A 26530-nucleotide genomic window follows, 5' to 3' on the forward strand; every position below is an offset into this window, starting at 1 on the left:
TTGCAGCAGAGGAAGCATGCGGAAAAGTGAAACCAGGGGATTAAGTGTATACACACACAGGGAGGTTTGTCATTCTAACCTGGGACAAGGACAACCCGCCAACAACAATGCTGGGAACCATTTTTGCATGTCGGCCAGGAAAGGTTACCATTTGTTTGCCGCGCAAAGCTCTGCCAGTTTTTATCTCGCAAGACACATTATCAAATCATATCTGCTGCCCTGAATTCACACCATGTTTTAGCTTGCTTTGCCACTATATTTCAACTGGTCACAGTTATGCTTGTTTCGACTGTGAATAATGTATTACAGTTGTAATTCTTCCTGTTGGGTCTATGCTTAAGAGATGTGTGACCTTCAACTTAAACCCTTCTTACTCCAGGCAACAAGAGGCTTTCTTGTTTTACATCCTCTACAATAATTTATTTTCAACAAATTTGATGAGGAAAATGCCTTCTAAATGCAAAAGGCAATTAATTTCTGTGACGGAACAAGCAGAAGTGGTACAAGACCAGGACAAGGAGTTGCAATCCTCTGCTATAAAAATGCATCACATTTCTACCTGAAAGTCTGACCAGTGTTGTGCTCTCTTAAGACATACAATTTCTTGAGGCAGCATCTAGGCTTTACTTTCCTAGAACATGACTGATAAAAGTATTAAGACATTACATTACAGTTATTTAGCTGATGCTTTTATCCAAAGCAACTTATCGTCAAATAGACTAAGCAAGATTTATTTTGGCCAACGCATCCCCTGAAATATCTCCCACCGTGTGGTCTGGCACCCGTGTTGTCAGTCAAAGGGATATCGCCTTGACAACCTACCAGCGCCACACAGTCCTGACGGCCTGCGGCCAGTGTGCATCCAGTCCCTCTTCATCCTCTGCAACAGCCTCAGAGCCGTCATGGAGACCTCATGGTTCTTCTCCCCAAACTCCAGCAACTGGGCAAAGCGTGGGATGTACAAGCAAGGGTCTGGGGTAGAAATAAGCAACAGGGGAAAATATTTCAGCACAATCACATTCATAACTAAACCCTGCACTCACAGTGTTCCAGAGACAGATCAACAGCACCTGCTAGATCCAGCCTAAAGATCTCAACAGGCCATTTAAAGGGGCTGGGCTCAAGTCATTACCAAAGTAAGAACAAAAAGGTTTATTTTCTTCTTTTAAATAACTTTTATTATTATTTTTTTAAACCTTGTGAGAGGGTACAGACCTATAAAAGGCATGGATCAAAAGGCACAGAGACATCCAGCACTAAGGATGCCATGACTGTGCTGGTCTTCAAAACAGTAAAGTGCCACTACCTCTGGCAAACCAAACTTCGATAAATTCCACAAAAGTTATCACGCCAGGAACACAATTCAGAATGCTCCTGAGAGGACCCACATAAATAATTTGCACTCAGTGCACTCAGCTATCTGGACCCCATACAGAATAATATTATCACATATCAATAACACACAATAAGTTATCATGTCACGAATTTCCATGTTGTGCACTAGAAAAAAAAAAAAAAATGTCGTCATAGCATCTGACAAATCATTCAAATATTCAGCAGCATTCAGCCATTTAAGGGTGTGATTTTTATTTCAGTCTTGCCACTACACTTATCTCACTGCTGGGCTGAGACTGATAAGAATAAAGGTATTAATAAAACTGGGACAGAGACTTCTTCAAATCTCCCAGGTCTGCAGTCTCCAAATGTCAGGAACCACCCCTTTCTTGTGTGCCCACAACCTCTACTGACTGTACACAGAACTCTCAAGTGTATTTCCCTGGCAAATGTCAAAGGCCAGGAAGAATTTATGTTAGGACCACCGCCACAATATGGTACAAAGCAGACCCAATTAATACCCAGATGGTGCATGTTCCACAGGAAACATTCACTGACCTGGCAAACATCTTGGGCAGGACTAAGCAGCCTAAACAAGAACAAATAGCCCTGACTAGAAGCACAACAGTAAATTCAGCCTTTGGATCAACACAATAAAAGGGGCATCGTGATCGTTCAAACTGCTTCGCTCTTGAGAAAGCCAAAGTCTTTCTTTTCCCACAAATAAAGGCCAATGAGCAAGCGTGCTAGACTCGAATGTTGTAGACAGTTTTATACTGTTCTGATATTTAAATATTATGGGGGATGTTCTTTCGGCCGCTGGTGTTAGGTTTTAAATTACTTGTTTCCCATTTCTTCAATGCTAGGGTGTTTCACTTTTGTATTGGAAACATTTGTATAACATAATTTCACCCAATTAACACAACACCATTTTGAAAGTTAATTGTAATTGTCTCTCAATTTGCAACCAAGTGTAATTACTTTTTTTTCCAAATTGGGAAAACCTTAATGTTGCAAATTGATTACATTCATATGCATATGTAATTTTATTCTCAAATTTATTTTATTCTGAAGCATTTTATTTTTCCATATCACTGTCCTCACTTCCCAGCAAGAGCGACTGCTCTCGTTACCATTTCCAGTTCACCACATTAATTGCAACCCACGATGGCCGAATACTTCTGTTTAAAGCGATAGGGGCATTAAGCTGCTTAGAGCGGGCCGTCCATAAACATTCACATTCTGTAGCGCCGGAGCCCTCTGTTGGAAAGCCGGGAGACCGGTCTGGTAACAGGATACAGTAAGCCCAACCCCCTCCCTCATCCCCATCTCCTGATTTAACATGGCTTCTGGCTCCGATGAGGCTTGCAGGAACCAAACTTAAAGGGCTTTTGCTGTTGACTGGACGTCCTTTTATTCAATAAGGTAACAATTTATGCACTTTCCTGTCTCCGAGTATCCGTCTGCTCAATATTTTGTTGCATTAATACGGTATAGTTGACGGTTACTTCGATTGTACAGCGAGCCAAGAGCTGGGAAGGCATCAGAGCTATGTGATGTGATCTATTCTGTATGTTCCTCGTCTAATGAGTAGCTAAGATTTTGCGATTTACGAATAATTCTGAAAATTATTCAGTGGTTATTTAAAAAGCTTGGGTATGTTTAAAACAAACCGGGCGGTGTCAATTGTAGTCATTGTTCATTAGATACTTTCATAGTTCAAGGTTTATCAATTAGTCGCAGTTTCAGTTCGCTGCAGATGATGTTTACCCCATGAATCCTAATTAAATAACGTCCGATTGTCGAGCCATTTTAGAGCCTATAGTTGTTATGCAGTTTTGACATTTATCGGTTGTTTTCACAACACGACCAGCCCTGCACGAAGTTATGAATCGCATCGTTTTATTCAGATGCTATATGTTAGTTCTTTAACGGAGACTGGAACGAACTTTGTGAATTATCTGGTCTTTCTTCACAATCAAAGCAACATACGTAGCCTACATGCTCTTTCGCTAAGAAGGTCATTACTCTCTTTCAGTGCCGGATAAAGAAAATGTAAAAATTTCATTTTTGATACAGTTCAAATCGAATTATTGTCTTTATTTGTTGCTGCAGAAACAGTGGCGTGATAGGCTGTAAACTATTGGCAAGGGGGTACGCACCGCTCGGTCGTATCTGCAGCGGAGAGGCGAGAGAGGGGCTGAGCTGGGGGAGGTGCCTTAGGCTGCTGACGTTAAAGCAATCTGCAACGCTGATTTGTCAACAGAGAGCAGGGCGTCCGCGAGAATTGCCCAGAAAATAAACTACACACACACTCACGAAGAAAAGCTCAGACCCGTTATATTATTATTCATACCGTATCTGCGCGACGGCAACCAAGGAGCCCCGTCTTCCCCTTGGATACGTACAGCTTTTGACAAACATCTGCCACTCACTCGGGAATCGCTCGCCTAAACAAAAAGGACTTATTGCTTGTTAACCGCATTCTTCTGGTTTCTTCTACATTTTTGAAGGGAAATAAAAAGTAACATTTTGAACAAGACACATCTCCGTTTTTACAAAGGATGCGATGAAAAAGAGGAAAAAGTATTCGATGTGAAGTTGGAATAATTCCGCTGGACGGAAATCTTAATGTTGCTGTTTAAATTCATTCAGGGTTGGTAAAGATCTCCGTACTATGTAATGATACATTTGTTTACCACGCACGTACGAAACTGTACAACGAGGGGCACTTGCGTTTTTTTCAAATCGAGTTGAATTACCTACGTCATACCTGGATTTGTAATATCGAACGTCATTTTAAAGCTTACTTCACCAAACTATTTTTATTCAGGCTATCTGATAGATCGATTTGTGTGCTGATGCCAACAGCTCCAGACTGCCTTCATGGCCGGATCATGAAGTGTTTGACTTTCTTCCTTTTACTTCCAGAAACCCTGAAAAAATCTAAAAAAGGTGGGAAACATCCCAGCAAGCTGCCGGTATGCTATGAGATTGTAACTCTATCCTTGAAGAAGAAGATGGCTGCAGAACTGTACCCTGCCAGCACAAACACCAACCTCCCCAATAACGGCACTACAGTGACTGCTACAAACAAGAAAAACATTGTCCAAGTCACGCAGAATACAACCGCCGCAACGACTACCACCAGCCAGCAAAATATCAATAACAACAACGTCGAAACTTCAAACTGGCAGTCGTCCCATCCGACGCTGCGGGAAAGGTTCGTTATAAAAACGCAATTGCACTGCTCAGATACGCAAGAGCGCTGCAGGGGGGCATGCGCGTACTATCTTTGTTTTGATGGCTGTATATTTATAATATTCATAATACGCAAGATTATGTATAATAGCATGCACCATAAAATAACCGATATAAATTCTTTCACTTCCAGGAATGCCTTAATGTTCAATAACGAACTCATGGCCGATGTTCATTTCATCGTCGGTCCCCCGGGTGAATCACAGAAAGTACCGGCGCACAAGGTGAGCCTATTCTTCTTTTACATTTAATATCTGGTTTAAACTTGGATGTCTGTGGCAACGTCTTAATTGATGGTTTCCTTTCCCTTCAGTATGTATTGGCGGTGGGCAGTTCCGTTTTCTGTGCCATGTTTTATGGGGATCTTGCGGAGGGAGAGTCTGAAATTCATATCCCAGATGTGGAACCTGCTGCTTTTCTTATCCTGTTAAAGTAAGTACACAGTCCTGCTTAACTACTATTACACAAGATTACAGAGTATAATGTCAGAGTTAATTATGCAATAAAGCAAGCAGGTGTTTTTCCTGCAAAATTACTGGAGAGTCTTCTGCCATTGATAAACAACCGTGAGCCTTGGTAATAAAAAGGCATTTTTCTTCCAACCGTCAGGTATATGTACAGTGATGAAATTGACCTCGAGGCTGACACAGTGCTGGCCACTCTGTATGCTGCAAAGAAGTATATCGTGCCTGCCCTGGCAAAGGCTTGCGTCAACTTCCTGGAGACGAGCCTAGAGGCGAAGAACGCGTGCGTGCTGCTATCCCAGAGCCGGCTGTTTGAGGAGCCGGAACTCACCCAACGCTGCTGGGAGGTCATCGACGCGCAGGCCGAGCTGGCGCTCAAGTCCGAGGGCTTCTGCGAGATCGACCTGCAGACGCTGGAGATCATCCTGACCCGAGAGACCCTCAACACCAAGGAGGTGGTGGTCTTCGAGGCCATTTTGAACTGGGCCGTAGCCGAGTGCAAGCGACAAGGGCTGGGGGTGACCACCCGCAACAAGAGGAACGTCCTAGGCAAGGCGCTGTACCTGGTCCGGATACCCACCATGACACTGGAGGAGTTCGCCGACGGGGCCGCCCAGTCGGACATCCTGACGCTGGAGGAGACGCACGACATCTTCCTGTGGTACACGGCGGCCAACAAGCCCAAGCTGGACTTCCCTCAGACCCAGAGGCTGGGGCTCAGCCCGCAGCGTTGCCACCGCTTCCAGTCTTCGGCCTACCGCAGCAACCAGTGGCGGTACCGGGGCCGCTGCGACAGCATCCAGTTCGCCGTGGACAAGCGGGTCTTTATCGCGGGGCTGGGCCTGTACGGGTCCAGCGGCGGGAAGGCCGAGTACAGCGCCAAAATCGAACTGAAGCGCCAGGGAGCCACCCTGGCGCAGAACTTGACTAATTTCGTATCGGACGGGTCCAGCAGCACCTTCTCGGTGTGGTTCGAGCACCCGGTCCAGGTGGAGCAGGATACGTTCTACACGGTCAGCGTGGTTCTGGACGGGAACGAGCTCAGCTACTTTGGGCAGGAGGGCATGACGGAGGTGCAGTGTGGGAAGGTGACGTTTCAGTTCCAGTGCTCCTCGGACAGTACCAACGGAACGGGAGTGCAGGGGGGGCAGATCCCAGAGCTGGTGTTCTACGCATGAGTCATGCAAGCGCATCCGTATTTAACTGCATTCCACCACTGCTAGAGAAGCACATGGGGAAAAAGTCAAAACAGTTTTTGCCTTCTTAATAATGTAGCAGTAAGAAACTATGTAACACTAAAAGCCTGTTAAAATCTTGACAGTCTGTCCAAGAACTAAGTGAAGGAATGCTCTTCGACTATTTATTTGAAAAAGAACTGATATTCGATTCTAATTATTAATGCTGCGGCATGCAGTCCTGTGTAAAAAGTTGTGTTGCACTTCTAATGGACGACTCCCGTTAGTGCATTGTGTTTTGTACATAAATTAAGGCTAATTTGTTCACAGCTTGAAGCTGATCGACAAAAGAAATGTTCTGTATTAGAGCTTATGAACCTGCAAACCATAAAAAGTTTTTATGTGGCTACACTCCCAGCTATTGCTGCTTGTTATTGTGAATCACAAGAGCGTTGAAATACGAGGTAATATGGCGGAGAATATTCCGTCTTTGAAAACCACTTCCACCGTGCTCGAGTATTGCAGAGAGCCATTTCCCTGCCTGTTACCGTTGGCCATTTCAGCCCCTCGTCTTTTGTAATGAATGCAGCTCAAACTAATTACAGAATACTGACTTTGTTTTCCTTTTGATGACGTTAATGGGATTAATCTAGCTTCGGCACATTCGAAAACAAACACAAATGTGACTGAAGAATGTAAATGGTACTTAAACATTCCTTATGTGCAGAGCTACAACAAGCAAATTGCTGGAATGAAGATCATCAAGGCCTTCCTCTGTTCTACACCTGATGGCCTTATTTTAATGATAACAATTTACAGGCTTAAATCAATGACTGTTTTCCACTACTGTGGAGCAGAACATGCAGCTTAAAGCAACTGAGCGCAAAGAAACAGTTCACTGTAGAGGTGGAAAAACACTGAATAGAAACATTCTTTCAGAAACGTTAATGTCACAGTGCCCTCTAGATACACTGAACAGTACTACACTTTTCTCTTGGCTGTTCGATGTTTGCCTTGTGGTTTATTGTAAGTGGACGGTTTTCAATTCAGAGCTACTATGCTTCAGATTTTGTAGGGCGACACCATTTCTCCATGGAGCTGTCAAACCATGTTCTCCCAGCATGGGCTTGTCAATGCCATTTAAATGGTTATTGCTAAACCAACACAAGAGGCCAGAGTGGGGATTACCTATTGGTGGAGCATTGATACAGGCCAGAGTGGGGATTACCTATTGCTGGAGCGTTGATACACAGCTCTCTGGCCAGCACGAGGAATGTTTTTCCCAGAACGTACACATTGACCTGCGGAGAGAGAGAGAGAGAGAGAGAGAGAGAGAGAGAGAGAGAGAGAGAGAGAGAGAGAGAGAGAGAACAGGCGGGTGAGGCCGGGTTAGCGCACGCTGCTGGTACTTTCACACAGCGCTGTAGGCTGGGGAACAGCTCTCTGGGGTTTGGATCTGTACCAGAGAAACAAAATGGGGCCTGTATTCTCTCAGCGCCGTACTGAGCCACGCCGCAGCGAATAAGGACGGCGCTATTTCAGGAGCGGCTTTAAAATTACACACAGCGTAGGGGTGGAGGAGGGTGAAAGTGTCGTTCACACGGGGGACCTTCCTTTCACTGGTGTCACGAGGTCTGGCGTGACGGAGCGCGGGAGGCGAAGCCGACACCGTCACCCCGCCCCGCGCCCCGCCTCCATCTGGCCCCGAGGGCAACGCGGCGGCCGCAGGGAGCGCAGGGGTCGCGACCCCGTTGCCGGGAGGCAACTAGCTAACCCCGCCTGCAGTGGACAATGCTGTGGCCTGCCTGGGTGGGGCTACACTTGCAGGGGATTCCTGAAATGTTTATGGTTGCTTTACTGCCGGGGCCCTGGCTCACGCAGATCCCTCCTCCAGTACCAGAGGGAGGAGGGAGGGGGGGAGGGGGGCACCTCAGGGAACAGCTGGGGGCGTAAAAATAAACCCAACACCAACTGTGTCTCAGAAATGTCCCCGTGCTGAATTATTCAGATTAAAACTGCAGACAAATGCAAGCCTAAATTTAAATACCCATCATGCCCTTTACATGGGTGTGACACGTTGCTATAAAGGGCAAAAGTTATTTTGAAATTTGATGCATAGCAACATTGCCCATATACTATTACACCGCCAATACACATTGCGCAGAATGCAGATGGTGAGCATACCAAGGATCGCCATATGGAGGTATAAAGAGAGGTCATGATAAATCTTATGCCACACCGCTAATTCTGGCCAACTCCTCAATCTGAGCAACTTCACACCAGTCAGCAGCCGTCAAACCTTTTGCCACATTGGCCGAGATTCAGTAAACATTTGCCCTCGTTTTTGGCTCGCTATTCACACTACAAAAACCCCCAAAAATAATCTCTAAGTATTTTAGTCTCATACTTAAAATCTTATTTGTTCAATTTTTTTGCTAGATAAGAAAAATACTGCCAATGACGCAAGACAGTTTGAGTCATTTAATGATTTGCCAATAAAAAATATCCATGCCAAGTAAAGTAAAGTAAATTTTAAACTAGCTCATATTTTGTACTGGGGAGAAGAAAAAAAAAACTGCATGTTAAGTGTTATTACAAAACCAAAACACTAGATAAGAGTTTTTCTGCAGTACATTGGAAGAATAGGATTTATCTTCACAAACGGCTAAGAATTCATTTAGCCGGTTTCCAAATTCACCAATTAGTGAAGGAAAAAATAATACTTGCACATTGTTTAAACGTGGAATGGCAATACTGTGCCCTTTACTTAAATTCATGACATTCTCATAAGCGCGGGTGCTACAGCCGCAGCGAGGAGCAGAGATCTAATGCGCTTACCGGGGAGCCGTTTCCAAATGCGGAGAAAGGAGCAATATTATGGCATAACGGGGTGACGTCATCCAGAGCAAGCGAGTGTGATAGGACTGGGACACGATGTACTGTACATGAAGATCATACGCCGGCTTTCAGGCGGTTTGGAAAAACGCACACAGCTTGTCCTTCCATTAAAAGCCAGCGAGAGAGCAATCTCTACCCACTCTGCAGTGGGCCACCTGCAGAGACCACCACCACCAATTATGTCAGATATGGAGGAGGGTGGAAGGGGGGGGGGGGGGGGTCGGTCTCTGAAATCCTTTTTTGAGGGTTGTGTCTAGCCGCAGTCGGCGCAAATGTGATAGCAATTGGAAAAAAAGAAAAGAAAAAAGGCACCCTTACCCATTTCATAGCCAGTCTTAAGACATCCAAATGTCAAAAATAAATAGGTCAGAACGGGAGAGGAAGAGGCGGCTGTTGTGCGCAGCAGGTGTAATGAGTAATGAGACGAGCGGCTCGTTAAGACCCACCTGCAGCAGGTCGCTCAGGTCCAGCAGCATGTCTGAGGGCCGGTTAAGGGAAAAGCGTTGCCGCGCTACCCCCCGCTCTCCAGCGCGCGGGCCGACCGTCGCTCGGAATAACAACGCGGGGGCCCCGCCGCGGCCCGCCAGACGGCGGAAGGTTATTGGATTAGGGTGCAGCTGCAGGGGCGCCGGGGCACCTGCGACCGTCGCCTTCGCCGCGCCGGCCCGCCCGCGCGTTTCTCCCGCGGATCGCTTTTCCATTTCATTTCATTAAAAGAGCTGGACAGCCCGCCCCTGCGTTTGTTGTATTCAGGGAGGAGGAGAGAGGGTAGCGGTTACAGATGGGATCACAGGGTAGAAAGTGCCACAGCGGGGGAATGAACCACAAACAGGGCGGGGGGGGGTTTGTATACGGGTCTGCTGCCTCACGCACTGGGCTGTACGTCTCACTTCTCGCAGGGGTAATTTGTAGAAATACTGTATACCCCACACACACACACGAGCTAAACTTCCCATTAAGCACATAAAAGGCACCAGCAGTACATTCGCAATTATTCTGGCCGGCTGATTCAGGCGAGTGCTTCAACTGGCCTAACAGGAGGTCAATAAATCAATGTGGGGTGGTAGGAGCCCATCCTCACAACATTACTGTGGGTCTGACTGCACTAAATGCTTCAGTGCATTAGCTTGTGCTGGTGAGAGGAAATGAACATATTTATTAGCCCGGCCTTGCAGTCGTACGCACACGTTAACAAAATCCAAACGTTACCCTCCCAGTTTTGGGCCGGCCAATTCAAGGCCCTTCAGACCTGGGCCTCCTGCCCATCTCCCAAAGACCGACCTCCCCATGCATCCGTCGCCATGGCGACAGTCACACCTGTCCACGTGCAGAGGCAGGGCTTTACAGCGCACGGTGAGATTACCGCCACCCCCAAAACAGAAAGGATAATCCCGCGCGGGTGGGAGATTGCAGACAATTCATCCCAAAAATAAATCAAGGATCATCACGCCGATGATTAAAGCCTTACATAAGCCCAGGTTCTGGCGAAAAACACATTAGTCTCGTCCGCAATTATTACATTACAACGGGGTGGATGGAAAGGTCCATCTCTACCTAGGAGGCACAGTGGCTCACGGCTACTTCTGCTCAAATCCAGCCCTGCCTGCGATATCAAATAAAAAATAAAAAAAACTTATTTGTAGAGCGCTCTTGACAAACAATCGTCACAGCACGCTTCACAGAAAACTCTACCCTCAGAAGGGCAAGCCTAGGGCAACAGCGGCAAGGAAAAAAACAAAAACTCCCCAGTTACAGATAAGGAGAAACCTTGGGAGCAAGCAGACTCACGAGGGGAGAGCCCATCCACCTGTGGCCGGCTCGGGGCGGGGGTTTTAATGAGCGACACGGTCGCATTAGCAGCGAGAGATCGGGCAGCCCCCGTGCGTGGTGTGGCCGGGCCTGTACCGCGGTAACATTTTCCACAGCTGCGCAGCACTGTACGGGGAGCTGAATAGAGCTATCTTTAATTGTCCCTGCGGGAGGGGAGCAGGGTAAACAGTGCTGGGAAAAAAAGCTGCCTCCGCCCTCGCTGCCTGATAAAGCTCCCCGTTTTCCTACGAAACTCCCCCCCCCGCCCGCACGCTAGCTGTATCAGCTGCGTACACACGGAGAGGGGGGGGGGGGGTGGGCGTGCGCAGATAGCACGGTTCGCTACGTTCCCACAGCGCGGGAACACGGTAAACACCAGCGCCGAATCTCCTTCAGGGAAACCAGGCATGAGGCGGACTAAACAGCGTATGTTTGGATGATATTGGGGAGGCCAGAAGACCCAAGTCCGATAAAATCTTGACTGAAACCCTAGCTCTGCGGACACACGCACACACAGGCACAGGCATACACACAGGCGTATAAACACACACACACACATATGAGCTGTGGTCTGCAGTGGAGCTGTGAGCACCGGGCGTGGCCTCAGATCCCACTCACAAGCCCCCGGGGACGTATTTCTGCCTGGATTAAAAATAACTGTGTGAGCCCAGCCCTGCCATCCTCCTGGGGAGAGACACGCCCTCACACATTTCCTCCCCACACTACCACAACCATCTCACACGCATATACACATGCATGCGCACGCAAGCACGCACGCACGCACGCACACACACATGCGCACACACACACACACACACACACACACACAGGCGCACACACACACAAACACACACACACACACACACACACACATACACACAAACACGCATGCACAAAAACACAGTTATACAGAAACATACACAGGCACACAAACACGCATGAACACACAAAAAAAAAAAGCATGCAGCGCAAATACACACAGATGCGCACACACACACGCATACACACTCATGCACACACACACACAAACACACACCTGCATACACACAGGCATGCGTACACACACAAGCATACACACTGACACAGGCGCGCGCGCGCACACACACACACACACACACACACACACTCAGGCGCGCGCACACACACACACACACACGCACACAGCTCGAGCAGCCCTGAGCCTGGGGTAGGAGAGGAAACAAAGGCAGATGAAATCTGCTGGTGCCACACAATCACTAAAGACCTGCCATACACCTTATTCTCCCTCAGCATCTGCTGGAGAGACTTTCATGGTGAATTTAAAGGGAACAAAGCAGCTTTTATGAACATGTTCAATCAATCTAATCCTAATTGTTACAGCAACTCCCACGGATACGCACAATTTATTTCATTTCACAATCATCACACATTCTGTAAATTGGGCAACTTTTTTTGAGCAATTTGATTATTCTCCCCGCCACGTCTGACAGACCTCGCACACAGAATGCTGATCGACAACACGAAAAACACAACAGGGCTGCCATTTCCAAACGCTGCTCCAAGCCTTTTTATCGAACTGTTTTTCTTCTATCAGGAAACCAGCTAGTCAAAAGTACAAGACGAGTGGTAGATGATAGTTTGCACTTAGCAACCCCAAAATCAACACTTGAATGCATTATTATTATTATTACTACGATATGGAATCGCAGCATAATCCAGAGAAATCTCATCCAAGCAACACAGAAACCCTGTCATCCACATGTTGTTTCGATTCCACGGCCTGTTTGTTTAGCGGTGTTGTGGCAGTCTGGGGGGACAGGTCTGCTCTGACCCCAACACAGCCGGTGACTCAGCCCCTCAGCACGGAGGGCGTGTCACAGCCAGCGGGTCAGAGGAACCCAGCGGGTCACAGGATGTGCTGGAGACAGAGCAGAGAAACATTACTCACGCTCCCCTCGTGTCCTCTCTTACTCACTCACCCCAGACAGATTCAGTATAAACCTTCACTCATTAACCTGTTAGCGCAGCGCTGGTCACTGGATAAACACAGGGCTCTCAAGAGTGCGGCTAACGCCGGTTCAGCTAGCCGTTACCTGCGCTCCTTTCACTGGGAGGAATTTGGTACAGCGACAGCGAGCCGCAGCAGATTTGGTACCGTGACGCGGTGTTACCAGTCAGGGGTGTACCGCACAATTCAGGGCTGTGTGCAAATGCGGCCTCGGTGCCTTAAAATTGTAGACCAAAGCAAATTCTTTAAGCCCAGGCCTTTTCAGGCTCTCCCCCACATTGGGGCCCTGGGTAGTCAGTTCCATCATTAGTCAGACAACCCTGCTACTACATTATTACATAGCTGCCACTTTTGTCCAAAATCACTTACAGTTGATTACATTACATTACATTATTGGCATTTGGCAGACGCTCTTATCCAGAGCGACGTACAGTTGATTAGACTAAGCAGGAGACAATCCCACCCTGGAGCAATGCGGGGTTAAGGGCCTTGCTCAAGGGCCCAACGGCTGGGCGGATCTTATTGTGGTTACACCGGGATTAGAACCACCAACCTTGCGTATCCCAGCCATGTACCTTAACCCTACGCTACAGGCCGCCCCCGGACAGAAAGTAGCAGAAAGTAACAGAAAGTCACAGACAGACCTGATGTGGGACAGACAGTCACAGACTAGATTAGACTAGGCACTGGTCTTATCGTGGCCACACCGGGGCTTTAACCGCTAACCTCCCAGGTCCCAGTCCTTGGCTGTCCCACTCGAGGCCGTTAGCCGCGCTGAAAGGATACGGGGCGTGCCCTCGGTCCGGCAGACGAGGTAGAGGCAGGCGGCGGCCACGTGCATGGTCCTCCTGCCGCGCGTCAGGTGCCTGTTCAGCGCCATCTTGTAGAAGTTGAAGGCCGTGTCCAGGCAGTGGCGGTTCAGCTGCAGCTGGTGGCCGAGGTGGTTGATCTGCCGTTTCCCTGGGGACGAGAGACGAGCAATTTCACACGCTCGCACGCACACGCGTCGCGCGCGGGCGATTTAGCGCTCCCCGAGGTGCTGACGTGATGCTAACAAGCCATTAGCATGGTGCGCCGACTCCTCACAGCTCAGCACATACACAGCTGCCTTCCTTCAGCTGTTTAATGCAGACTACACAGCACTCAGAGATTACTCACCCCTGTCCTCCAAACTTTTATTTACAAGTAACTTCGCTGCCTTCACTTGTCAACTTTTAAGAGGTACAAATGGTAACGATGACTAATAAAGGGTTTTAAAATAAATACAAACTTGGCTTACATGTACACACAAGCACTCTCTCGCTTCAATTCAAAGTCTGCACTTTCCCCAACTGCTATTTTGCATCGAAAGGTTTTGAGCCCAATGTTTTTTTTCCTTGTCTGAATTTCTTACACGACTGCACAGCAGACATTTGAGGCATTTTAAGATATTCCAAGAAAATGAAGCCACTTATTCCTTCTTCAAAATACTATGCACAGGATTATTCTAATGATATACTGCAAAAAGGATCTGTTGACACAACAAGGTTTCTCCCAACTTTGCAGCGTAGCAAGTAACATTTGATTTTAGACATCAGAAACTAGCATTTTCTCCAATTTACATTACATTACATTACATGGTATTTACCTGACGCTTTTATCCAAAGCGACTTGATTAGACAATCCCCCCTGGAGCAATGTGGGGCTTGTTGAAGAGCCCAACAGCTGTGAAGATCTTATCATGGCTATGTGCGCACACACACACACACACACATACACACACACACACATACACACATACACACACACGTTAGCACTAGGAGGGTAGCACCTTCAAGGTGAAGCCAGGACGCAGAGAGGATGGAAAGTGGAGACCTGAACTAAACAAAAAGGCTTCGAGAGCAATCCCGTTATTTTAAAACCTGCATGATGACCTTCTTCACCGGTGGGTTCTGGCCATGCTGGCCAGCTCTGGAGCACTGGCGGATTACGGAGGAGGGGCGGCCAGGATTACGTAATGATATGGGGGGAAACGTGCTGCTCCTAGGGGAACCAACAGAGCTCTAGAATTCCTCTCACCAGATCCTGTTTAGCCTTGGAACAACAACACAGCCAGTGACCTTCCTGAAATCAGGCAACTTTGCTGCAGGACCACATACAAGGTTTCATGTGTGCCGGGTTAAATAAATAGACACTAAGGGATTACCATTCCTGTGATTAATGAGCAACTATTATCCCTGTGCATTCACTTCCAGTCTTGATCAAAATAACAGGGAGTATGTTAGACAACCATGGGAAAGAGCTACCTCATTACCTCTTGCCCCTCTACAGTGGGTGAGGAGGTGGCAGGGAGAAGGAGGACAGAGGCTGGGTGGAGGTCAGGGGGATGTGGGTCCTGAGCCTCCAGCACTGAGACCACAGCAGACCCAGGACATGATTCAGCTGCAGCAGAGCACAGACCAGACTGTGGGTTCACGCAGAGGCAGCATGACATCACCACCTCTAATGGCACACCAGAGTCCCAGGTGTCCACACGCACACGCGCACACGCACGCACGCACGCACGCACGCACGCACGCACGCACGCACGCACGCACGCACGCAAACATATACAGGCACACACACACGTAAAATTACTCACACACACACACACGCATGCGCACATACACACACATAATTACTCACACACGCACACACACACACGTACAATTACTCTCTCTCACACACACACACACTCTCTCACACACAATTACTCACACACACACACACACACACACACACACACACAAAAAACGGACACACACACAAACCCATACACACACAGACGGCTGCACAGCAATATACCCATTTCAACCATCCGTCTCCAGAATTCCACCCAGATTCTTTTACATCCTGATGGAAACAGAAGCCGGTCCGTCATCTGTGATGAAGGCGTAGCGTTTGGCCGTTTCAGACAGACCTGCTCCATCAGGGCTGATGGGGGCGCTCAGAGACGGCAGCCTTCACAGCACCGCCTGCCTTCCCGCCTCTCCCGCCCCATTTATCACCGCCGCCTGCCTGGGCTTTACCGGTCCAAACCCGCCCGGCGGCCATTAAACACGGAGCGTGTCAGGTCCCGGCTGAGCTACGAGCGCGGGGCCTGTCAGCCGGGGAGATGGAGGGGAAGGCTGCGTGGGTAACGGCGGAAATGAGGAGAGCGCCGACGGAAACGCTCGCCGACACAGGCCGCTGATGTCCGCAGAGCTACCGCACGCGGCGTGATAAACCGCCACTCCCACCCGCTCTCCTCTGCCTCAACAAGGACAGGCTTAAACAAACACGCACGCATGCGCGCACGCACGCGCACGCACACACGTATGAGCGCACTGCACCACTGACACACACCCAATTAGGCAGCGGTCCAATACATACTCCGCCATTACAGCTGTTGGAAACCGATATCTGTAAAGCAGGCTGTGCAAGCGTGAATTACACTCACCCACTTATACTGTACGGAAACTGATAACACCGTGGGGATGATGTTCGTTATTGCGCAATTATCCTTATTGTAATTTTTTCACACAATAATTTTTGCAGTTTTTTCTGTGATCATATTGACACAGTAGTTAGCCTCAGAAGCTACATTAGAAGCTACATTAAATATGTCTGGAGGGGACAAAAAAAAAAACACCACTCAAAAAAAAAAAAAGAAATGCGTTGGGTGTGGATTGACAGCCAGTCGGAAGCAGAGCAGTGTAGCTCCCACATAATCGATAAAAAACACATTTCATACCACGGAGGCAGCATGGAGTTGCTGCTGATTGGCTGTCATAGCAACACCCAAAAGATCCCAGTGATTCATTTTCTGGGGAAATATTTGGGCTCCGACACAGCCAGAAGAATTTCACTGTGAACAAACGCTGTTCACACCTGGATAGTAAAGCTCTCTAATCTGTCGCCATTAGTCAGTCTAATCAACAACAAGCAGTGAGATCACAGGAACAACCACACAACATTCAGGGACCTGAGAACCGCACAAAGAAAACCCAAACACGACGTCTCTTTAGGTGGCCTCACGTCAACTTCCTCAACTATCTTCTCTCCACCACAACCGGAGTGACTCACTCTCTCTCTCACTCTTCCTCTTCACTTAATCCTATAAAAGATCAAACGCTTTGCGGTTTCTCTCCTGTGGTCCAGCACAAGGTCCAGATGGCTGAAAGCACAGTCACATGCACTTAAAAGCAGCCGTTCCAGCGTCAGACACTGCTCCCTGGGAAGAAGGCGGGGCACAGGTGCGACTCGCTGGCGATTGGGCAGATTGGCGGGGAGGTGACCTGACCAGCCGCCCCCCGGTGCTCACGTCAGGGGGGACTCACCGTTCTGCAATGTCTGAGCCCGGGACTGCTTCTCCATCCCCGCATGGTACCCCGTTCCCAGGGATATGGCCTTGGCTGAGCCTGGGGGGGGGCAGAGGAAGAGCAGCAGACGTTATGACACACACACACACACACACACACACACTCAGTAAGTGCTTCAGAAACACTCAAACAACCCCGACGGTGGTTACATCATAAATACACACAGAAAGTAAAACATTCACGCAACATAGACCAGCTCTACTCCACGTACGGCAGTCAGTTGTGATTAGTCACTGTTGCATAGCAATCACCGACACCGCCATCAGAGTGAATACAATTACTGTAAATACGGTTTGCATGCATGAAAATACTAAAAGGACAATTCCAGGACATAATTGATTTGAGTGAATGTTGAAAAGAATATTGCATTCAGTCCCTAGGTGAGCAACACACACACACACGCACACACGCACGCACACGCACACGCACACGCACACGCACACGCACACGCACACGCACACGCACACGCACACGCACAGCACAGCACAGAAATAGGACCTATACTCAAGGTGTCCTGCCCATATTTTGTGGGTGTCAGATCACCGGTGCAGAGTGAAAAGTAAGGGGGGTTAGACACAATCTTTGGGGCCTCCTGAGAACACATGCATAGACAGGAGTTGAGAAATTTTTCCATCTGTGTTCAGTTTAATAAACATTTTTAGATTCAGAACAGCAGGTAAAGATTAAGAGTGATATTACACAGTTTATAAATACAATTCTGGTTAATTTTGTGTTGAAATTAGTGGGGACATAGATGAGTACTGCAGGCTGGACATTTTAAGGGCTCAGGATTTAGGTGCCTTTGGAATTTGATTGACAATCCTAAATTACTTTAGCCAGAAGTATGGTAAAGTGCCATGACTTAAAGACCAGTTCAACAGAAAATTGCTGCATACAGGTCTAAATGCTTCCAAGAATCCGGCAATTTATGAGCTGAAAAATCGTGAAAAAAGCAAGACTTGGCATACAGTAGCCCTGGCCACGTCTTGAGCCGGGCAAAAAGAACAACTGCACCCGTCAATTTCACTTTTTGGGTAAACATAGGAAAAGACAAAGGCACTAAAAACTATACATATAATAGTAACACTTAATAGGTTTATATACTGTTTATCATACACAAATAAATATACCGTACATACACAATTACACTTAGGCATACATATAAACAGGTGGTTTTTGTTTGTCGAAATAGGCATTCCAAGGAGGACTGCCAAAAACAGTGCATATGTTTGTACTCAGATACGTTAGTCACTCACTGCAATAGTGAAACACTGCCCTCTGCTGGTTGATAGGAAATATAAACTAAAGGAAAACGTGTTCTACCCGGGAAATGATACCAGACTAAGCTAAATTGAGAACTTTATATAGGGTTCTAAACTTAATATGTAGTGGACCTAATGTGAATCCTGTTATGAATTATTGTACTTAACAATTAACAAGTTACACTGCATCTGCTAAGTGATAGTACACAGATTTTGTGGCCAGACATACCACTGTGGAACTTGATATCGTATTTAAAAAATGCTCCTAATAATTCTACTATTAGCAATCACATTCGTTACTTAGACGTCATTTGCCTTACTTGTCCATCGAACAACACTGATGCTCAACAACAATGATCAACAAGCTTTATAACTGCATTGATAATAGAGCTGCTTCATTTACATCACATCGCACACAAAGCTTGCCACTGTCTCGCCTCCGCAGTAGGAGCAAAAACATCTCTACCCTTTATCCAAGGCATTGTGTGTAATTAGCACTTTGATGATAATTTAATAAAGCACAGTAAGTCCCTACACCGAAGAACAGAACACCCACATTAAATAAATAACATTTTAATCACACAAATTAAGCTCACAATCACTGATTTTCACCTTAACCAACATTTCCAGAAATTTCTGCCCATTGGTTTGGGCACAGTTCTGAAATGCAGTCAATGCAGGAGAAAAGGTACAGAAGAACGCCCTCTATGCTCCGGCTCCCATCCATCCTCATGGTTTATTTAAAGTGGGGCGCCCACTTCACCATGGCCAAAGTTTCACTTTGATGAATTACAGTCACTGGCATTCATACATGATGAAAATGGCGCCATTAATCAAATTTAACAAGTGTGCCGACACAACAACAAAAAAGTTAAATATTAAGAATAGAGCCTTGCTATTAGAGGTCAACGTTTTGTTGCTAAGCTGTATAACAGGGGCACAGTCCGAGGACATCACTCCTGGTCCAGGTCTATCAATCTTTTTAACTCTTAGTATACGGGTTTGTATTTATATTCTCTTCACCGGTTTCTTTACTGCAAACATACAGAAAATGAATCCTGCAGGATTTGTTCATAAATCTCACTTTAAATGAATCAAAGCCAGTTTAATTTGGATATTGATATTGTCATTTCTCAATTTAAACTGTTCTCAACCGCCATTCTACTCACACCTCTCTCATTAACAAGGTATTTTTGCCAATAAAAATGCCACTCACTGGATGTTTTTTGTTTTGTGCACCCCTTTCTGTAAACTAGAGACTTGTGTGTGAAATTCCCAGGAGCTCAGCCATTTTGGAGATATTCAAACAACCCCATCTGGCAGCAACAAGCAATCCATGTCATGTCAAAGCCAATTCTGATATCTTCCCCATTCTGATGTTTGGTCTGAACAACAATTGAACCCACTGAGCATGTCTGCATGCTTTTAAGCGTTGAGTTGCTGCCACGATAGGCTGATTAGATATTAACATTATGTATTTGAGCTGGTGTATGGTATATAATGGTGATAATGAGTGTAAATATACCAATGAGCCAAAACATTATATCCTAATATGTTGTCCGTCCTCTGCGTGCCCCCAAGACAGCTCTGACCTGCCAAGGCAAGCGATCTACAAGATCTCTGAAGATGCCCTGTGGTATTTGGCACCAGGATGTTAGCAGCAGATCCTTTAAGTTACAAGGTGGAGCTGCAGTGGACTTGACACCCTGAACTCTACTCTTCGTCATGTTCCTCAAGCCATTCCCAAACAATGTGCAGTGTGGCAGTGTGCATTACCTGTGCTGAAAGAGGCCACTGGCGTCAGGTAATGCTGTTGCCATGAAGGGGTGTACCTGGTTTGCAACAATGTTTATGTTGGTGGCACGTGTCAAATTGACGTAGACATGAATGACCGGACTCAGGGAAAAAGGCCTTGTGGACATGCAGACAAATGAAACCAAGATTCACATGTATCAGATTGATGGCAAGAGCAAAGTGTGGAGGCCAAAAGGAAATGCCCAAACAAAGCATAGCGCCTCCGAAACGGGACGTTATGGTTTGCTCGTGTATGGCTGCCACAAGTACTGGCTCACTTCTCTTCATGGATGATGGTCTAGCAACAGCAGCAGAATTAATACTGAAGTGCACAGAAACACCTTATCAGCTCAAGCAAATGCCTCCCAACTCATTGGACGGTGCTCCACCCTACAGCAAGACAATGATCCTGACCATACTGCAGGGCTTTTCCTGCAAAGATTATTCTTAGGCGACCATCTCCATCAAATTTTTTGCTGCCTCCACAAAAGGCAGATATGACAATGGCGATATGACTGCCAATAGAAACAAATATTGAAGTGTGCACAGTTCTAATGTCTTTCTGCTTCAAGCACACTGCCAACAGACCGATTTATTTAAGAAAAGAGTTCAAATTCAAAACATTGGTGCTAGCCTTCCAAGCAGTTAAGGGGTCTTCCCCAGCTTACCTGCAAAAAATCATCAGACCCTACACCCCTGCCAGACCTCTTCGTTCAGCCTCCACAGGCCGCTTGGCACCTCCCCCTCTCTGAACCTCCACCTCACGCTCACGACTACTGTGTTCTGGCTCCACGGTGGTGGAACTCCCCATTGAGGTCAGAACTGTACAATCTCTTCCCACCTTCAAGCGCAAACTGAAGACGCACCTCTTCAAGCAGCACCTCTCCCCATTCCTCCCTACCTCCCTGTGATCCTTAATTGTTGTCTTTGTGATTTACGTAGTGTTTCGGTATTTTTAATTGGCTAGGTAAGCAGTATTTGGATAGTTAAGTTTGGTCAGTTTAGCTTTGTTGTTTGTTTATTTGTTGATAAAAAAAAAAAAAGGGCCCTGGTCCTTATCTTTTTTGTACAGGTAGCAATTGAAATTGTACTTCTCTCTAGGGTCTTTCAGCGCACTTAGCCCTGGTTATGGGTATGCACTTTGTTGTACGTCGCTCTGGATAAGAGTGTCTGCCAAATGCCATAATGTAATAGGTTCTTCCACAAGTTAAAGCATGACATCCATAACTAGTAAAATACACCTGAAGTGTTGTTCTAAACATATAGTCATCATAAGTGAAATTTCTTTTCTTTTTTTTGGGGGGGAGGGGGGGGTTAGACAAGAGGGATAGGCATATCAGAAAGGGGGGCGGGGGAAATCAGGAGGGAGGACTAACGTACAGTTTGAAAAGGTGTGTTTAGGGGGAGGGATTCTGCTTTCCTGACAGTGGTAGGCAAGTCATTCCACCACTGAGGAACCAGAACGGAAAACAGGTGTGAACGTGCAGCTTGACTGCCAGGTGCTCGTAGAGAGGGAACCATAGGCGACCAGAGCTGGCAGACCGGAGTGGTCTAGCTGGGGAGTAGGGAGTGATTAAGGATTGTATGTAACGTGGGGCAGTCCCCTTAGCAGCCTGAAATGCCAACACTAGGGCCTTGAATCGGATGCGTGCGGCAATAGGAAGCCAGTGGAGGCCAATGAGGAGCGGGGTGACATGAGCCGACCTGGGCTGACTGGTGATCAGGCGGGCTGCAGCATTCTGGACCAGCTGGAGGGGCTTGATGGCACAAGCTGGGAGACCGGCTAGGAGGAGTTGCAGTAATCCAGGCGGGAAATGACGAGCGCCTGGACTAGGAGCTGGGTGGCTTTCTCCATCAGGAGATGGCAGATACAGCATGTATTGTAGAGAAAGAACCTGCAGGTTCTGGCAGTGGAGGATACTTGTGGAGCCAGGGTGAGGCAGTTATCAAGAGTCACCCCAAGATTCTTTGCCGTAGAGGAGGAGGAAACTACAAAGTCCTCAACAGTGAGTGAGAGGTTGATTGTCGGAGATGATTTAGCAGGGACGTAGAGAAGATCAGTTTTGGCAAGGTTAAGCTTCAGGTGGTGGAAAATGGTGGTGACCTGGGTATCGGGGGGGAAGGAAATAAAGAGTTGGGTGTCATCGGCGTAAGAGTGGTAAGAAAAGCCATGGGAAGAGATAAGAGAACCAAGAGACATAGTGTTGTAGGGACTACAACTTCCACATTCCCACAGGAAAATTCTGCGACGTCCACCACGAATGACATCTAACTTGGTTCAGCCAATCCCGTAATGGCGGGAGCAATAAACGGTCCCGTATAAGAGCAAGACACCTTCTTGGGATCTCTCTTCTGCTTCTTCTGATTCTTCTGATTCTTCTCTTCGACGCACCCTTTTTGGCCATTCGCTTCAGCTCATCTGCTCCGAGACTCGGACAGAGGCTGAATGCTGCACAACGCACTACCAGGCCTACGGACACACCCAGTTACCTTGCGGTAATTTCGTGGCCTATAGCAAGTGGAAACTGGTGTACGCGGAACGCTACATCAGTTTACCCCTCCAAAGCTCACCATCGAACAACAGCAACAAACTTTTCCACCCGGAAAAAGGACAAGCGAACATCCTTCCAGCAACCGAGTGGACCAGACGACAGTGCGCGGCTAAGACCTGTGCATCTCTCCAGGACACGCATTCACAGCACCATCGCGGCTCCTATAAGGACAGCACGTCTTTTGGATCCAATGCGTATGGACTCAGTAAGAGAACAAACATTCAGGCATAGCCAGTGTTTAGTTTAGTCTTAACTGTTTTTGTGAATCTGTGTTTCAATATTGACCATCCTACTATTGTAATGTGTTTGGTTAGCTACATATATATGTACGTGAATTGATTCGCCGTCTTTTGCGCATATATAGAGTAAAACTACTCAAGTAGTCCCATCTCACAGCTAACTCTAACTCATTACCACACCCAGAACTCTAGCTTACTCAAGCTAGCTACTCCCACTTTTACCTTTCCTTTGTTCAAGCGACACGCGCGCTTGCGACACACACACACACGCACACACACATACCCAACTAAATTTCCTTACTAACTTCCCGTTAGTTTATCTGTTCTGTGTTTTACGTTTGTTTAATAAATATATTTTATTAAACCCCGGTGTCCGTTTTGGAATCACATAGACATGAGAGCTGAGTTAAAGCAGTCTTTCGAAGAACTTCCAACCTTCAGGTTATTGGTATGTTTAATCATTAATATTGGTTATTTTAATTATTAATTAAAATACAAAATTTGTGGTTAGATATTTCTGATAATAGTAATTTTATGAGACCGATTACTTTTTGCAGTTATACTGCTACACAACGTTTAACTGGCGCCCCGGTTTCGTAGAGAGTAAAATCCCTGCGTTATTTGGAGTCCCGTGCGAGGACCCCTACAGTGTATAGCGAGAAGAGGAGAGGACCAAGAACTGAGCCCTGCGGGACTCCAGTTTGTAGGGGGTGAGGGTCAGAGACTGAGCCCCTCCAAGTCACCTGGTAGGAATGACCAGAGCGGTAGGAGGAAAACCAAGCAAGTGCAGACCCTGTGACACCCATCCCAGACAGCGATGAGAGCAGAATTTCATGGTTGACTGTATCGAAGGCGGCCGACAGGTCGAGGAAGATGAGGACAGAGGAGAGGGATTTGGCTTTAGCAGAGTGGAGTGCCTCAGTGACAACGAGCAGGGCGGTCTCAGTGGAGTGGCCACTCTTGAAGCCAGACTGGTTGGGATCGTGGAGATTGTTGTGAAGAAGATAAGTGGACAGTTGGGAGCAGACCGCCTGTTCCAGAGTTTTAGATAGAAAGGGAAGAAGAGAGACGGGCCGGTAGTTGTTCAGAACAGAGGGGTCAAGAGTAGGTTTTTTGAGCAGGGGAGTGATTCTGGCCCTCTTCAGGGAAGAGGGCATGTTGCCAGAAGAGAGGGAGGTGTTGATTAGAGAGGAGAGAAAAGGGAGAATGTCATTAGAGATATATTGTAGAAGGGGAGAGGGGATGGGGTCAAGAGGACAGGTGGTCGGGAGGTGGGATGTAAGGAGTGTTGTACTGATCAAAAGCAAGTAACAAAAGCCCAAAGCTGGAAAATTATTCACTGGCCAATCAGTCACCCGATCTGAATCCAACTGAACATGCATTTCATGTGCTAAAGAGGACAAACAGGAGCTGAAGATGGCTGCAGTACAGGCCTGGTAGAGAATCAGCATAAAAGATATTAAGCACTTGGTGATGTCTATGAGTCACAGGCTTCAAGCAGTCATTGCATACAAAGAATATGGAACAAAGTAATAAACACGACTACTCTCCCATTTACATAACATAAATTCAAAGCCAAAAACGGTTAGACATTCTTATTGATGACCGCTCTATAGTAGAGGGCTACTGCAACTGACAGTGCTCCCACTGCTCTGAGCATCCCGTCTAAAGAAGAGATTTGCCAATACAAAACACCAGCATCGCTGCATTTTCCAACGAGCACAGTCAGCTGAAAGATCAGGGGAGAAGCCTAGTCCTCACATAGCCCTGTTGAACTGTGGGACATTGGCCTATGCGACAGGGAAGGAGATGGGGGAACACACTGAGCTCAATTTGGATCCCCCCCCCCCCCCATGTTTACCTAGAGACTAGGACCAATTCATCACAATCTCTGGCCTGTTTGTAGAGTAACAGGCTTCACAGTCATCTGAACTTTGCTGTTTGAGGGTTTGTATTGAGTTTGGCTTTGCGTTTACAAGCGGTGGTCCAAAATATTTTGGTAACTGTAGGCAATTACTTCACTCACAATTATGAATTATTATATCACAGAAGCAATTTCACGTAGCCAATCCCATTCTTAGACAAGCTGTATTCTTCAAATGTTTTTACCAAAGATGGGGAACCATGTTCACAAACATTTCCTATTTTTGGATTGCTTTTATATTTACCAAAAGTGCAGAATTGTCTAATTACATGATAATTTCACAATACATCAAAACATTTGGAGGAGAGATGTGGATTATGTAGCGAGCCTACAAACTGAATACGCCAACAAACGGATCCAGCAGCCTCTGGTGAAAAGCCAGGCTCCCTGGCCGTGATACCACTGATGCCCTCTCCAGGTGGAAAGCTATGTGAACCTGGCCAGGCCAAAATCCAGGGAACTTACCATCTGATGAGACGAATTGACCGACGGCCGATGAACCCCCTCCGCTGTTCTCCACAAATGTCACCTCTGAAACGATGATATTGTCCTCCAACACGGAGCCACAGCCCATACAGACGGCATCGCCCCGGGCCTGGTCAATGTCAATGTCCGTGCCGCCGCAATTCTTGCACTGGCGAGAGCTCATGATGACACGTTTACGTCCGCAGCACTCAAGAAACCTGTTCGTAAAGCAGGGAAAAGGGGTATTGGTCAAGTTATGTGGATGCTCTCTACCAGCGGAGTTGCCAGCATTATATTACAGAGAATGTCGACTGGCTACCCATCTTTTACATAGGTAGCCAGTAGGTCTGCTTTGGAAATCTCACCACATTCAACATTACAACGTGGTTGTGCTCTCTCTGACTGGATATAACAACTTTCCACCCTAGTCACGTGGTTGCTGTCTGGCTGTAAATCAAGTTCTAGGTGTCTAAAAGTAATTCAGTTTCAGATGTTTTCTGAAGCTTGTCAAATAGGGAGTTGTCAAAGCGTTTGCCAGCAAGATCACCATTTCTCATTTATGTCACGCGTCCGAAATGGCGACTGCGATACAATAAGCAAGCTCTGTAATGTTAATGTTAACAACCCATCAACGTGTACATTCGTGTGCTGCTAGCCTACTAGCTAACGGGGAGTGTGCAGCTTGCGAAGTACACTATGATGCAATTGACCAGCAAGGCAATGCACTTTTTGTCAGCAATCAACATGTCTGGCTAATGCAGTTAGTTGTGGATATACCGATATGCTTTAAAATATATAAATAAACGTCCACGCCTCCGGTTTGCTAGCTAACTTACACAGCAGGCGGCATGCTATACAGCTAACAACTTGCCACTTCGAAGAAATCACATCAGCCTAAATCAGCGTAGTTCTTACTCAATCGATGTTAGGGAGACAAAGGGGAAAATGCTTCAATTTTACTATAATGATGTCGTTAATAAGTGCAA

The 26530-nt window shown here is 46.9% G+C and overlaps 2 protein-coding genes across 5 annotated transcripts in view; one reads left to right on the forward strand and one right to left on the reverse strand.

The window, feature by feature from the left end:
* The window catches only part of LOC133132555 (transcription factor IIIB 90 kDa subunit-like), a 64635-nt gene that overhangs the window by 37866 nt on the left and 239 nt on the right, over window positions 1-26530 (reverse strand). Inside the window, exons 1-7 of one of the 2 annotated variants that reach the window (XM_061248032.1) lie at window positions 26381-26457; window positions 25545-25762; window positions 17267-17347; window positions 13716-13889; window positions 9580-9611; window positions 7464-7536; window positions 823-972 (exon numbers count right to left, since the gene is read on the reverse strand). In XM_061248032.1, the coding sequence (XP_061104016.1) occupies window positions 823-972; window positions 7464-7536; window positions 9580-9611; window positions 13716-13889; window positions 17267-17347; window positions 25545-25762; window positions 26381-26394 (742 nt within the window). In that variant the 5' untranslated portion in view covers window positions 26395-26457. Of the gene's footprint in view, window positions 1-822; window positions 973-7463; window positions 7537-9579; window positions 9612-13715; window positions 13890-17266; window positions 17348-25544; window positions 25763-26380; window positions 26458-26530 lie in introns of those variants that run through there. The other variant, XM_061248040.1, reaches the window with a different exon arrangement.
* LOC133130589 (BTB/POZ domain-containing protein 6-B) lies at window positions 2643-6646 on the forward strand. Of its 3 annotated transcripts, none has more exons than XM_061245277.1 (5): window positions 2643-2760; window positions 4267-4558; window positions 4730-4820; window positions 4910-5028; window positions 5206-6646. In XM_061245277.1, the coding sequence occupies exons 2-5, from the start codon at window positions 4356-4358 to the stop codon at window positions 6236-6238; spliced, it is 1446 nt and encodes a 481-aa protein (XP_061101261.1). In that variant the 5' UTR covers window positions 2643-2760; window positions 4267-4355; the 3' UTR covers window positions 6239-6646. The 3 variants fall into 3 exon arrangements, with proteins under 3 accessions (XP_061101261.1, XP_061101252.1, XP_061101245.1); XM_061245268.1 differs by lacking the exon at window positions 2643-2760 and adding an exon at window positions 3661-3991; XM_061245261.1 differs by lacking the exon at window positions 2643-2760 and having other exon boundaries at window positions 3661-4558.

Source organism: Conger conger, chromosome 1 (assembly GCF_963514075.1).
Source record: "Conger conger chromosome 1, fConCon1.1, whole genome shotgun sequence".
Classification (NCBI taxonomy): domain Eukaryota; kingdom Metazoa; phylum Chordata; class Actinopteri; order Anguilliformes; family Congridae; genus Conger; species Conger conger.

Coding starts and splice junctions, on each gene's coding strand:
- LOC133130589 (XM_061245261.1), top strand. CDS start 4,197: ATGCCAACAGCTCCAGACTGCCTTCATGGCCGGATCATGAAGTGTTTG. Junction 4,559..4,729: donor CATCCGACGCTGCGGGAAAG/GTTCGTTATAAA, acceptor TTTCACTTCCAG/GAATGCCTTAATGTTCAATA. Junction 4,821..4,909: donor AGAAAGTACCGGCGCACAAG/GTGAGCCTATTC, acceptor CTTTCCCTTCAG/TATGTATTGGCGGTGGGCAG.